The 13,438-nt window shown below is 33.4% G+C and overlaps 1 protein-coding gene across 1 annotated transcript; it reads right to left on the bottom strand.

Moving 5' to 3' along the window:
* Positions 1-5: 5 nt before the first annotated feature.
* On the bottom strand, positions 6-12,861 carry DPY19L3 (dpy-19 like C-mannosyltransferase 3; the record flags this gene model as incomplete). Its single annotated transcript, XM_019619674.1, has 12 exons — positions 6-156; positions 512-628; positions 994-1,152; positions 1,290-1,363; positions 2,155-2,256; positions 3,219-3,350; positions 4,931-5,065; positions 5,376-5,499; positions 7,089-7,234; positions 7,449-7,570; positions 8,397-8,487; positions 12,685-12,861. Coding segments are annotated over 12 exons (1,530 nt in total), but the record flags the coding sequence as incomplete, so codon positions are not given.
* Positions 12,862-13,438: the final 577 nt, after the last annotated feature.

The raw sequence follows: 13,438 nt of genomic DNA, 5'->3' as shown, positions 1-13,438 counted from the left end.
AAAAAAAAAAAAGCTTTATGGAATGCAGTAAGCATAGTGCTAACCCGCTGTGATGTGTAGAGATGAGCACATTTCAAGACAAGTCGCCATACTTCGGTACTACACAGGCCAAAAGATGCAAATACACACATGTGGGATGTCCAGAGGTACTTCATTCTGAAATAATACAGACAAGTTTTTGCCTTTTCACTTTTTGCCAAGCTGTATTGATAAAGGAATTTATGTTAGAGAAATTCTGAACATAGTTTTCTTGGACTTTCACGACTCTACAATAATTTTGTGAAACATAAACATCACTCTTTGCTGTGTGTTCTTGAGAATGTATCTGCTCCCAACATTCCAAATAATATTTTTGGTGGGATTTTGGGAAATGTTTTAGCCAAGAAGGAATGATAGATCTGGGAGAAAAAGAAGGTTCATGGCCCTATCAGTTTGTGGTCAGCATATTTTACACTCTCATTAAAATGTGTTGTCTATGAAAACCTTTAGTAGATTAATAATTAGAAAGTACCTCATTGTGCTTAATGCCAGACATCCAAAAAGAACGGTGTGAATTAAGTTGTAAGCAGCATCAGGCTTCAGTGATATAGTGCATTCTTCCATTTTTTCGAGGGCTTGATTTGAACAGCTGATTAAGCACAACAAGCAATAAGGGTTAATAAAAGCATTTAATCCTTCTGATGTTAAAGGGCAATACTGCTATTGTGAGTCCACAATCTTATATTACACTTGATATAATTAAGCCTTCTAGAACCAGCTTGATACAGCATTAAGTATTTACTTTCACATATGCTTTTCTAGAAGTAATTGTTTCTAGACTGTAATCGTTTCTAGAAACTCATGCGTGAACATCTTGGTCTATTGCTGTCAGTTCCCAAGTCTGCTGAAGAAGACAAAACTGATTTAAAAAACAAACAAACAAACAAACACCTAAAAACCAAAACAACAATGGCAAAACATGACAAACTGAATTATTTTTGAAATATATTTTACCTGAGGTTCCGGAGAGCAACAATGACAGCTGTTACTGTCATAGGGAAGAGAACGAATATGTAGACATAAAAAAGTAAGGTATCAGAGAGTCTTGAAAAAGTATTTAAGGGCAGTAAACCAAAAGCTTCTTCACAAAGATAGAGGCTAGCATCAAAATCTCTAAAGAAAAAAGAATAATACTTGTCATCATGTATGTCATAATTTGAAATAAAGAAGAATCAGTTTTTTTTTCTCTAGCAATCATAAAGCCACAGTGGAGCAGCTGTTGAATTTGTAGAATTGCAGCTAAATCATACCTTGTTGCTCCAAATCCAAATTTTGCTTTGAGGAATTTGAATATATGTTCATCTGACTCAAGATTAAGAATTTTCTATGGAGGGGGAAAAAATAAAAGAGTAATCATTGTAAGTATAAAAAAAATTAAACTTAAAAAGTTAAGAAAACTTGTTTACTATGTTAAATTGTGAAGAAATGTAGGCTTACAAAAGTATGATGTTTTGCAGTGAAATAAGCACTCATTTTGTAATGTGGTGCTGTGGCCCCAAGAGCAAATTATTTACATTTTAAAATACACTTTTTTTTTTTTTTCAGATAAATATTACCAATGATAAGTTGGTGTTAGCTATATTTTTTACTTCACTGACTTATTATATCATACTGTGATATTTTTATACTCCTTGTGTACTAAGTTTTAACATTTGGGTTATACAGTCTCTGGAAGAAAAAGTGTTATTCCCTTCACTATTGTGTAGATCTCGATGCACAAGAAGTAAGTAAAGGTATTGTATCATCTACATCGTTAGCAAGTATTCAATATAACTGTGTTAACTGAAGAGTCAATCAATGAAACTTTGCAAACGCTGAGCAGTATCATAATGTAGTATAAATCTAGTTTATTCATAACTTGAAGCCACCTATGGGTGGGCTTTTACTTATGAATATGTATTTGAATATGTAGTGTTAATTTACATTAACAATTTTAAGACTGTTTTAAAATCATACAATAAAGTTAGCAAAACAATCTTTAATTTCTGAAACCTATTCTGAAATGCGGCGAAGTCGTGGAAACTTTTAAAGATGTTATTGTACATGACCTCTTAACAAGTATCTTTCAATGCATTAAATTTTGTAACACGTCTGTATTAAAAGTAATTTGCTTACCTTGATAAATTTATTTACTAGAAGAGTCAAGCTTGACACTAATAGTGCATGGAGGATGAGTTTCCCAAGCCTATTAAGCAAGCTGCCCTTTTTTAGGTTTTTCTAGAAAGAAGAAAATATTGAAGTACTTAAAATATCTAGGATTTGTATGTAATTGGAACAAAACTAACAAGGACTATTTGAAATTACTTATGTGATTAGGCCTTAAGTCGGGATGAGATTTGCATTAGGCTCACTCAAGCAAAAGTTCAGACATGTAAATATCTAAAATAAAGATATATTTATTCCTTGAAATTGAAGGGACGACATCATAAAACCTCTTTAGCATATTGTTTTAGCACAGTTCTGTAACTAACCAAATGTGTATCTTTTCTAGTATTTATTCATTAGACTTTCCACCTAAATGTGGCAATGTGACAACAACTGTCAGTTGATATGATTTTCACCAATTCAAAGCTCCAGATCTGAGAATTGATCCACTCATAGACAACTTGGAGTGGGTGCAGACAACATCTTAAAAAAAATAAAAAAATAAAATCACAATTCTGATTTTACAAGGTTGGGTGAGTGAGAGACAGCAGGGAAAGCTCTATATGTTCCTGTATTCTGGCTATTGGCTGTCAACAGTTCCACTATCAGGAAAAAAAAGAGACTGTAAATACAGGAAAAATCCTAATTTTTGAAGGAAAAAACGTATTTCAGTAAACAGAATTTGACATGTACCTATTTTTCATAAAATATTTGTTTGAGGCAGATCTCTACATCCAAGACAAAACCTGCTGAAACAGGTGTGAAGTCCATTTATGCAAATTTTTTGTGGAATTCAAATGGCAGCAAGCACAATCATAGATGTTAATAGAAATCACAAAATTATGGTGTTTGATGTGCTCAGTTGTAGTTAGTGTAATTGAATTCATTATTTGATCATGCAATGTTTTTGTTCTTTTGCTCTAAAGTAATTTTTCTAATTAGTATTAAAAATTTAAGATTATAATGCATATAAATTACTCATTTATATATGTCACACTGTTTATATATTACTTCAAACATATTTCAATACATACCTGGATTGTTCTTGCTATCAAGATAGAAGCATTAAAGCTTATAAGTAATGATCCAAGAATCATTGAGTTAAAGAACTGTAGGGCACAGACTAGCAGTAATCCAGAAATTTGGATGATATAGAGCCACGTAACCTGTAAAAATGAGATTTTCATGCCTCAAAATTTTACTGCTTTTCTTTTACTGTGTTTTATAATTTATTTCAACATCAATTCTTTTTACAAAACAATTTTCTTGCATAAAATCATCACACAGCCATTACTATATTTTTTTCTCTACTTATAGAAATAGTAGTTAATATTTATACTTTTCCTGGGAAACCTGATGCTATAATAAATTGGACAAGTTAAATACTTGCAGAGTGAAGAAAATATTAATTAGTTAGGATTTGGGAGATGTAATCTATTTTCTTCAGTCACAAATGTATATCTGTAGCCTCTAACGTGTTTTTATGACTAAAGATTTACAGCTTAATGCAGAACAGCATTAATTATTATCTAATCCCTGTGTAACTTCCTTTTATGTCTTTTCAAACCATTATGTCCATTTACTTTGATGCAAACACTAAAAAAACAGCTGATTTTCTGATACATTGATACCAAAAACATAAATTTTACTTTACAAAAAGTAAAGTTCAGTCTTGTATTACTGTGGTCATCAAGTTGATTATAAAATGGCAGTGTTAAGCAGTACTTTTGGAAAATTAATATGGAATAATAGTGGTGTAGTAAATCCATTAAAGATCAGGATTAAGCTGTTAATTTAAGGTAATTTAAGGTATGCCAACATTTAAGGTAGCTAATTAGTCACATTAATTGTTAATTTCTGCTTACATGTACAAATGTAATGAAAATAGTTCAGTAACTCTTAAGTAAAGCACATTATTGTGATATGTAGTCACCATACTAACATTTGGTTATGTTAAAACAATCACTAATATTCAAATCAGCATCAAATTTTGAATGAAATTAATCTGAATTACTCTTCATTCTATCATAACTTTTGTTAAATTTAAGTGAGAACTTTTTCAAATTGCGTACTAATTGCAAAGGCTAAAATCTCAGCAGAATTGTAAACTGGCATTGAATTCAAAGACAGTGGTTTCATCTTCTATAGCGTACTTGTTTCCTAAGATCTTCCTAGTGATCTTTGCTTTACTTTTGGCTCATTCAGTTTGTGGTGAATTTCAATATTATTTTGTGCTGGATGATAGCTTATGATAGATAACTGTTTCTCCTGAGCAGTCCTGTCTACCTTTCTCTTTCCTTCTGTGGTGCAGTGCCTCTACCTAGCTTTCAAGCAAGGATGTAGAGAAGTTCAAGTAAAATTCATAAACTCTTATGACTTCAGCTCAAAGATTTTTTTTTTCTGGCCATTTCCATAGGACGTGCTCAAATTGTGGTATTAAATAAATGTTAGGATGGTGTTTAAAAGCAGTCCCCTTAGTACTGTCAAACTGTAGCAATGTCTTAACAAAATTAGATGAAAGTTTAGCAACATAAGGTAACTACATGAAGTGAAAATCAGCTGGGAAAAAACAAACAGAGATGATGTATATTTTGATTATTCACTTTTTCACTTAAAATACATGTGCTATGATTATTCAGAAGCAGACGGGCATAAAGGCCTTACACCAGTTACTGTAATATTTCCAGAACTGTTAGCTTTATCATAGAAAAGAGAAAAGTTTGCTTATTTCCAAACATGATCTTACCTTTGCTGTGGGAAGTATGTCAAAGCAGTCCAGTATGAATAATGCCAATGCTTGTATCAGCATCATAAACTGATTAAATTGCCAAGTCAAGCTAAAGAGGAAGGTTGCTACAAATACAGCCAGAAGCGTCAATCTCTAGGAGGGTGGAAAGAAGATTTATTTAACATTTAATTTCTTTATGAGATTATTTAATTTGGTTTTAAATCCACTTTTAAAATGTGAATACATGCTCTCCAGATGCAGTAACTATTTGCTTGAGTATTTTTGGAGCTTCAAGTACTTGTATTTATGCTATGTACACATAGTATATGTAAAAAGCATAATTTGTATATATATTTTGTATTAACTCCAGTGCTAGAAATGCTTTTAGAGTAATTTTCCCCAACTTTTACAGGAGTATTTCTGATAGTAGTTTTACTGTGTTGTACTTATAAGAAATACTCACTTCTTGAGCCGGCTGCAAATGACTTCTGAATAGGTATGTGATGGCTGCTATCTGAACTGCAAAGAATGGCAGGGCCCAATTTTCTCTCAAGGGAATGGTGAATTCTACTCTTGTAGTATCTATTCTGTAAAAAACAGTTTCATAAATTTAAGGCAAACAGAGCACCAACATTGGTGACAGAAAAGTTGAAATGATCGGAGTGCTTTGTGGTGTTTTAGATATGTAGGCTCGTTAATCTCGTTCCTTAAACATTCCTGGCTCTGAAAAAATTATGAAGATTCTGCAGATCTACAGATTGTTTCTCTGACTCAAGTGTTGTACTTAAACTTCACTTATTGTTAAAAAATTTGTAGGATGTATTAAATCTTACTTATAAAACACTGCCTGGTTAACTTAGAAATAAACAGAGCAATCTCAAAGTGCAGCATGTGGAGTTTAAGTCACAAGTAATTCTACTTTGCCTTTTGGTTTCTGTAAAAGCAAACATCAGAATGTTAAGCCATCAGATTCTTCAGTGTGAGCCCAGTGCATTGGATCTTAATACTGCTAAACGAGTCGGAAACTTTAGGTAATTTTTGCAATACTCTAAGATAAAATCTATGTTACAGAAGTTAGGAAAAACTTCCCAGTGGTCAATTGTTATAAAAACTCAAAGTTTATAATAAATCAATAAAAATTCTCTTGTGTAGATAAAATGTTTGCTAAACACAAAACAGGCAACACACCTGAGACTTGTTTCGTCTCAGATGTAAAATGCACTACTCAGATGTACTTCATCTGGTCAGTGTTTATCTGAAATCAATTCCATGTACTTACTCTATCTGCATAAGTGGTAACAGACGATGTTTATGAATTATTAGAAAAAAAGACAAATCCAAAGCTTTTCTAAGTGAAAAAGATGACATTATAAAATAAACATGTGAACACATTGCACATGTTTTTAAATTACTTTCGCCTTAGGAGAAATAACACTAATTTTAACAATACATATACATATTTGTTCTGGAATGGATATGTTTGCAGATAAACTTCTTTAGAACTGCTGATGAACATACCAAACATTTCTGACAGAAGTGACACTGTACTTTTATTTTCTTGCTTGCTACAGAAAACAGCTCATGTCACTAGCTTTAGCTTCATTCTAGTAGTTCAGTGCCTGCTTAAAGCCAGTCCCTCCTGTTTGTCTCTGAATGGAGAAATGGTGGTGAAGAACTAGGGTAGTTAACTGACAATTATTTTTTTCCTAAGTGCTGGAAATGCCTACAGGAATAAGGGAACAGAGAAGCTGAACTTAGTGTGATGATCTTAGACTGTTGGAAGAATCCCTGAAGGCTGGCTGTGGAATAGTAAGGTGAGACCTGAAGAATGTATAAACAGATGTCTTTTAGCACCTAGTGCACCTCAGGCTGGCAGAGACAAGGTACGTCATCTGCAGATTCAGACACATCTGAAAGATGTAGTCTACTCTCTGAGATCAACTCAAACCAAAATTTTATATTCCAATTTCTTGAAACTTTAAAATTCTTGTCTGCATTTTCAGCTCATTTTTTGATTGCCAATTATTTTTTATTATTTTTTTCATTTTCTGGCTAATCTGGAGAGAAGCTGTCTAGTTTCAATTTTCCTCTAATTGATCATGCATCTGAAGGTTTAGTGCCCTATCGTTGACATGAGGTAAAATTTTAGAAAAACTGAATGTTGACTCTCACCTACCTGTTGGTAATATACCAGCAAGCTGCCAACAACCCTGAAAGCCATGTTCCACTAAGAAGCCAGCTTGTTACATACAGAGCAATGACATAGACTGCCTGAAGTCCAAACAAAGTGTAGATATAAAAATAAACAGGCTCTAGGTATTGCTGTAAAACACAAGAACACTGATGTTGTCATAAAACACTTGGGGAGGGGATTATACTTAATATGAATTAGATTCTGTTTTAATAAATTAAAAAGGCATTAGAAATGTTTCTAATTGGAAAAAACAAAACAAAACAAAACTGAAAAGGAGAGCTATGATTCACTGGACAATCTTCATAATGCACTTACAGTCTAAAGCCATAAATAAATGCCTACCTGAATTGGAAGAATCCTATACAGAATGCTGAGAAACACCTCCTGGTAAACATTCATTCTTTCAAGTATGTTAATTGTCCTCACAGATTCAGTTTTATTGTCATATACTAAACCATGTAAACCTTAATGATAAAGAGAAATTGAAATAGGAGATTGTCATTTTTCCCCCTCCATCCTCATTTGAACAGTGAATAATTTTTTCAAAGGTATTTTAGGATCTTTCACCAAAACCTGCAGATGTTGAGCCAAGGATTCAGATCATACTGTCTCTAAATCACAATGACCATCTGAGGTCTTCTAGAATATGAATAAGAGTGCTAATTCAAGTATGATGTACTTAGTAACATATAAAACATTAATTTCTACACTTAGATTCCTAATACAGAATATGTGATTTGTACTGGTTTGTACTGAACCATTCTTGTCACTATTTTAAACGCATGCGATGTTTATATTGACAAAAAATGTAGAATAAGCAAAGTTGTGAGGGAGCAAGTTAAAAATCTAGAAAATATGGCAGTCACAGTAAACACACTATTGCATTTGGTTTGCTTTTAAAAGCTGCTCATTGTGTCACTTACTATGTATTGGTGTACAATGTAAAACTACCCCTTCCCACAAATAACTCATCATGTAAATTAAATAACAAGACACAAATAATAATGAGATAATGTACTGAATAAAGCAGCAAGGCTGAAACCTGAACAGATATGAAAGTTCTCTCTCAAGGTGGAGGTGTGGCATAGAAACCAATGGACCACTGTGAAATAGATCATGTCCATATCTTAGTGGCTCCCTGGTGAATAAACAGAACAAATCTGTTTCCAGTACAGTCATTACACCATCTTTCAAACCTAAGGCATTCCTTGTCCTCAATCATATTTGAAAATACGTTAAGAACAGTCTGCTGGCAACATGAAGTAAAACTTACTTCACAGTTTACAATACCTTGCTGGATGGAAGCAGCCTGAATCATCTGTTTGTAGTAGGAATAATAAAGTCCACATTCTGTTCGGAATGAAATTTCTCTTTCAACTTCCTGTAGGTGAAAGTTCAATAATAAATTCCATTTCTATTTGCTGCTCACAGTAACATGAAGCAGCCCATTTTTTTCTTCCATTAAGTCAACCTGATTGGTATGGTAATTAGTGAACTTTGCTACCAATGACATTAAAGTAATCTACAGAAGTAGCCTTCTACAATCCTGATTCAATGAATGTGATTGGATACTCATCCAATCCATTACTGCAGTGCTAATTTTAGAATAGAAAATTTATTTCAAATTTCAGTATGAATAAAAACTAGAAACTCTCATTCTATCTATATGGGGAAACTGGCCCACACGGTAGTTTGAGTGTTTGAGTTCATTCTATTAAACTTAGTTTAAATAAAGGTAAAATAAATGCACAGTTGGGTGAGAGGCAAATGCTGGAGATGCTGATGCCTCTGTTAACATAGTAATGTATACGACTCTGTGTTACCGACATGCAAATCTGAAACATTTTAGATACTTCATAATTTTTGTAATATTCAATGTTTAGATAGGTGCAGTGGCCAACAGCTAGTGTTTAAAACTGCATATGTGTACTCCATGCAATGCAATGTTTTTTTCCAGATGTGGATATCCTGTAGTGTTCCATGGCTTTGCCACCATAAAGCTTGATTAAGTCAGTATGTTAAATTTGGGACTACAACATAATCCCAACTCTGGGATCTCAGCTGGCTGGGTATGCTGCTGCCCACTTGCTAAATGCTGTTTCTTGTTGGAAGCCAGCTGTTTGTTACTCTCATATTATTATACTTAAATTTTGGATAAAAGGAGAACTGACTATTTAGTTGTTTTTAGACATTGGTGGAGTTATTTTTTAATCTAAAATGTTCAAATCATCCGAGTTAGGTGCACCTCAAACTCTGACTTTTTCTTGGCTGATATTGCAGCACGTGGGGTCAAGTGAGGCACAAAAGCTCTCCTAGATAAAACTAGTCAGAACAAGATCTCTTTTTTGTTTCCTTTTATTAATTTATCAGTTGTGAAGATTTGATGAAATTTAACAAATTCAGACGCTTTGGTGACCACGTTTAACCAAGATAAGACTGCATGAACAGCTAATGTGATGAGAAATAATAGGCATTTTTTAGAAAATTATTTTACTAGCAGTTATCATTTTAGTAGTTTATCAAAAAGCATTCCTGGAATTATCTCTGATAAACAGTCAATTAGAAGTGGTTGATATCCAGATTTGAAAATCCAATGAGATTCCCGTATGTGGTGTAAACAAGACATACATTAAGAGCTTTGGTTGAGATTTCTGAAGATAATCTCATTAATTCAGGTTTCTTTACAAAAGAACATTACTGAAATAATAGAATGATACTGTTTTCTGGTATTTTTATGAATGCCATTCTTGTTAAAACAACCTTGCGTAGAATCCTAACACCTTTACCTCCCTACATGGTCCCATCTCTTCTGCTGGCACAGAATCCACACTATTTCAGAGCTAAAATAAAACTAGACAGAAAATCCTTTACTGCCACTACTGCCCAGTACAGAATCTTATCTCAAAATATGTGTTTTATTGAAGTTAACTTCACAAAATAAATCAGTATTAGTTCTGGTCTGAGAAAATTCAACAGATAAAAATGCATCTGATTCAAAACAAGTTTACACTTAAACTTTCCAGCTGCTCTGCAGCATACAAATTTTGATAATATCAGCAGAAGAAACCAACATTGGCACTAAATAGTAAAAGCAACATACTTAGCAAAATGAGAGTGCTGCATTTTGAATGCGCTCTACTTTCAAATTCATCACTACTGAAAAGTTTTCTAATACCAAAGAAGCAGCTGATTCTAAGTACTTAAAAAAAAAAGAAACGTTAACATTTGGAATTTATTAGGGGGGAGAGTGTAGTCACAGAGGGGGATCTAATTAGCAAAAATGCATTCAAACATGATTAATTTGTAATCCTGGCACCAGCTGCATTCAACCAAATGCTGTACTTTATGAGACAAACACTAGTGAATATTACATCTGTTTCATGCTAAGATAACATCTGTTTTATTCACTCACAAGACTTTTCCAGTTTTACAGCAATTTATACTTTTCCTAGTACTCCATGTCAATAAAAAACATATAGACTTATGGGTAAGCATTGTAAGAGCATGTTTAAGTGCTCAAAAAAGAAGTTACCACTATAGAAGAAAAAAAATTCTCCAGGATACATATGGAGTTGCATATAATTTTAATTTATGCAATTGTATTATAATAATATTAAGCTTCAAAACAAAATATAAAGGACTCTTCCTCTCAAGGGCAGTGCAGAACTCTAGAACTCAGGTTTCCTCAAGCTCCTTAGCCAAGTCATTCAGAACACTGAGCAAGCAGTCAAAGTTTTAGTTGATTTTTTTTTTACAAATAAAGAGTACAAGAAAAGCTCTAATTTATTTATTTTTTTTTTTCACAAAGCTAAAGCACAGTTTGTGTTACTGAAAATATTTTTTAGCTGTTCAATTTAGGATCAGAAAGATTTGAAAACTTCCTCAACAGTACAACCCAATGCAGACAGCTGCTATCAGTGTTTCTGGTTGCAAATCATGCCCTCAGCAAACATATTTAATCCACATACATGGTCTCTTGGCCAGTTAACCTCACATCCATCTGTTAGGATGGCATGGTTCCACTTTCAGCTCAGAGTAAATGTACCCAACAGCCACTCAATGTGTACTCCTTTGGAAAGATACTACAGAAGTTCTGGACTGCCATTTTTTCCTGCTTATGGCTCACATTTAGTTTGTGAAGTTCTAATTAGCTGGCTACCAGTTTCTCCACTTTTTCTCATCTTTCTTTTATTCTCAGAATGTAAAGAGAAACAATATAAGCACTCAGAGAAGGAATCCCAGTCTTCTTATCCCACATGTCTGAAAGACTTAAGATTTGTTACTTTTATTCCTGGGCTCTTGTAAGTAGCCACGTTTTTAAAAGAAAATTGAGTATCAGAAGACTAAATGCTTACTCAGAAGGGATGAAGAACAAATGAAAACCCTGAAATGGTTTGTGCTACAGTGCTCATTTGCTATGTGGCCTTGGCTCATTCTTGTTTAAGGCTTCTTCAGAGTTTTCATTTGAACAAACAATGATAGCTGACAGAAAAGATGATAAAATTCCTCCCTATTCTGTTATTTTCATAGTAGAACGTGTTTCCAAGAGACTTTACTTGAGGTGCACCTTCAATATATATATATCCAGTGATCTAGCTGTAGGTATCTGTTCATTGCAGGGGAGTTGGACTACATGACCTTTAAAGGTCCATTCCAACTCAAAGAATTCTGTGATTCTATATTCAAAGAAAGATGTCAGTGCATACAGCACAGTATTACATGTACGATACAGCAGCAGTTGTTTCAGTAAGTGCCAACTATTTTATTTTTGCTGTGTGTGTGTCTTGGACAGGAAAAGTGCCTAAGATAAAAAAATACACATATTGCAATACAAGTATTCCAGTTAAATATAGTTGTTCCATTATACATGTAGACCTAAAAAAGTCTACTTATTTTAGGCATCTTCAAAGGAAAATGACTCACCTAATTCTTTTCACTGGTTAAATTTAGATGTGTGTACAGCTGTATTATTTTCGCATAAAATGATTCTAGGGAGAAAACCAGTCAGAGCTGGTTTCCCCTACATTGTAAATGTTGGTTTGACATTGGGAAATGTTTGAAATATGTTCTGAGTTTTGCACATTTAGGATATTCTTCCATAAAATTAGTATTGATTAGTAAGGGGCTGCTTAAATTGCATTACAAGACCACAGCATAATTACAATAAAAGAATTATGTGCCAAGATTTTGCATATTGTTTTATCTCTTTGTGGTGCTGGTAGTTTTGGATTGCTTTGGATGCATGAGATGATTATAAAACAACATATAGTAGACTGTTAAACTCTCTTCTAGATAATGACCAGTCGCTGAAAGAACCATTGCTATTCCTGAGGTAGGAAAGTAACAGCACAGTTGTCTAGCAATGTATTTAGAAGAAAAACAGTTGAATGGTATTAACAGAAATGACTGAGGATATAAAAAGCTGTGAGGAGGGAGGTACAGCTCCTGATTTTACATACCAAATTAAAAAACAAAAACAAACCACATTGAAATATTCCATGCTTCTGAACAATTGCAAGATAAGTAAATGAAATTTCAACTAATACTCTTATTAATGCTCTATGAAAATAAATGTTACCTTAATATTGGAAAACCACAGGTCATTTTCATGCAGTGTAGCAACATAAACAGAAGTAAGAAGTCCAAGAAAGATGGCAACAATTCCACCAACAGTTAGTGAGAGTATATTCCACAGCTTTCCACCTGTATGATCTTGGAAGAGAAAGATTTGACTGTGTAATTGTGAAGTCGTAATTCAACTTCGGTGAACTTTGGAAACTCATCTATATGCTGTCTGTGCTAGTATAATTTACATTTCTTAGGCAGCATGACATTGGATTTTTAGAGCTCTTTATGGAGATGTGTCTTTACTATTTCATGCAGGAACTAAGAATACATGCAAAGCAAAATAAGGTGTGCCTTAACTGGAAATACATAGAATTAATAACACAACAACTCTATACAAATAGAGAAATAATATACCTAATTTGTAAATCTAAATTGAAATATCCTCCAGGGCAGCATTTCTAATTAAGGCTATACAAGATGACTGTTAGATCACAAAGACATTGAGATCTTCAAACTTCTTAGTATAGCTGCCAGTTGTTTTTTGTTTTTTTGGGGGGGGGGGAAGTGTATTTTTTTTAAGTAAAAAAAAAAACAAAAAAAACGTTTTGAAAGGGTCTTACAAGTAAAGTCTCAGTAAGCACTCACAAGGAGACCAAACAGTGGACCAAAAGCAGCCTTTGATGATACGGGTTAAGCTTTGAAATTGCAGATAACTCCCCCTTTTGACATACAGGAATGAGACTTACAGACTAGAACAACGGGAA

This window comes from Meleagris gallopavo, chromosome 13 (assembly GCF_000146605.3).
Source record: "Meleagris gallopavo isolate NT-WF06-2002-E0010 breed Aviagen turkey brand Nicholas breeding stock chromosome 13, Turkey_5.1, whole genome shotgun sequence".
Taxonomy (NCBI): Eukaryota; Metazoa; Chordata; class Aves; order Galliformes; family Phasianidae; genus Meleagris; species Meleagris gallopavo.
This window is presented reverse-complemented; position numbering and strand designations above follow the sequence as displayed.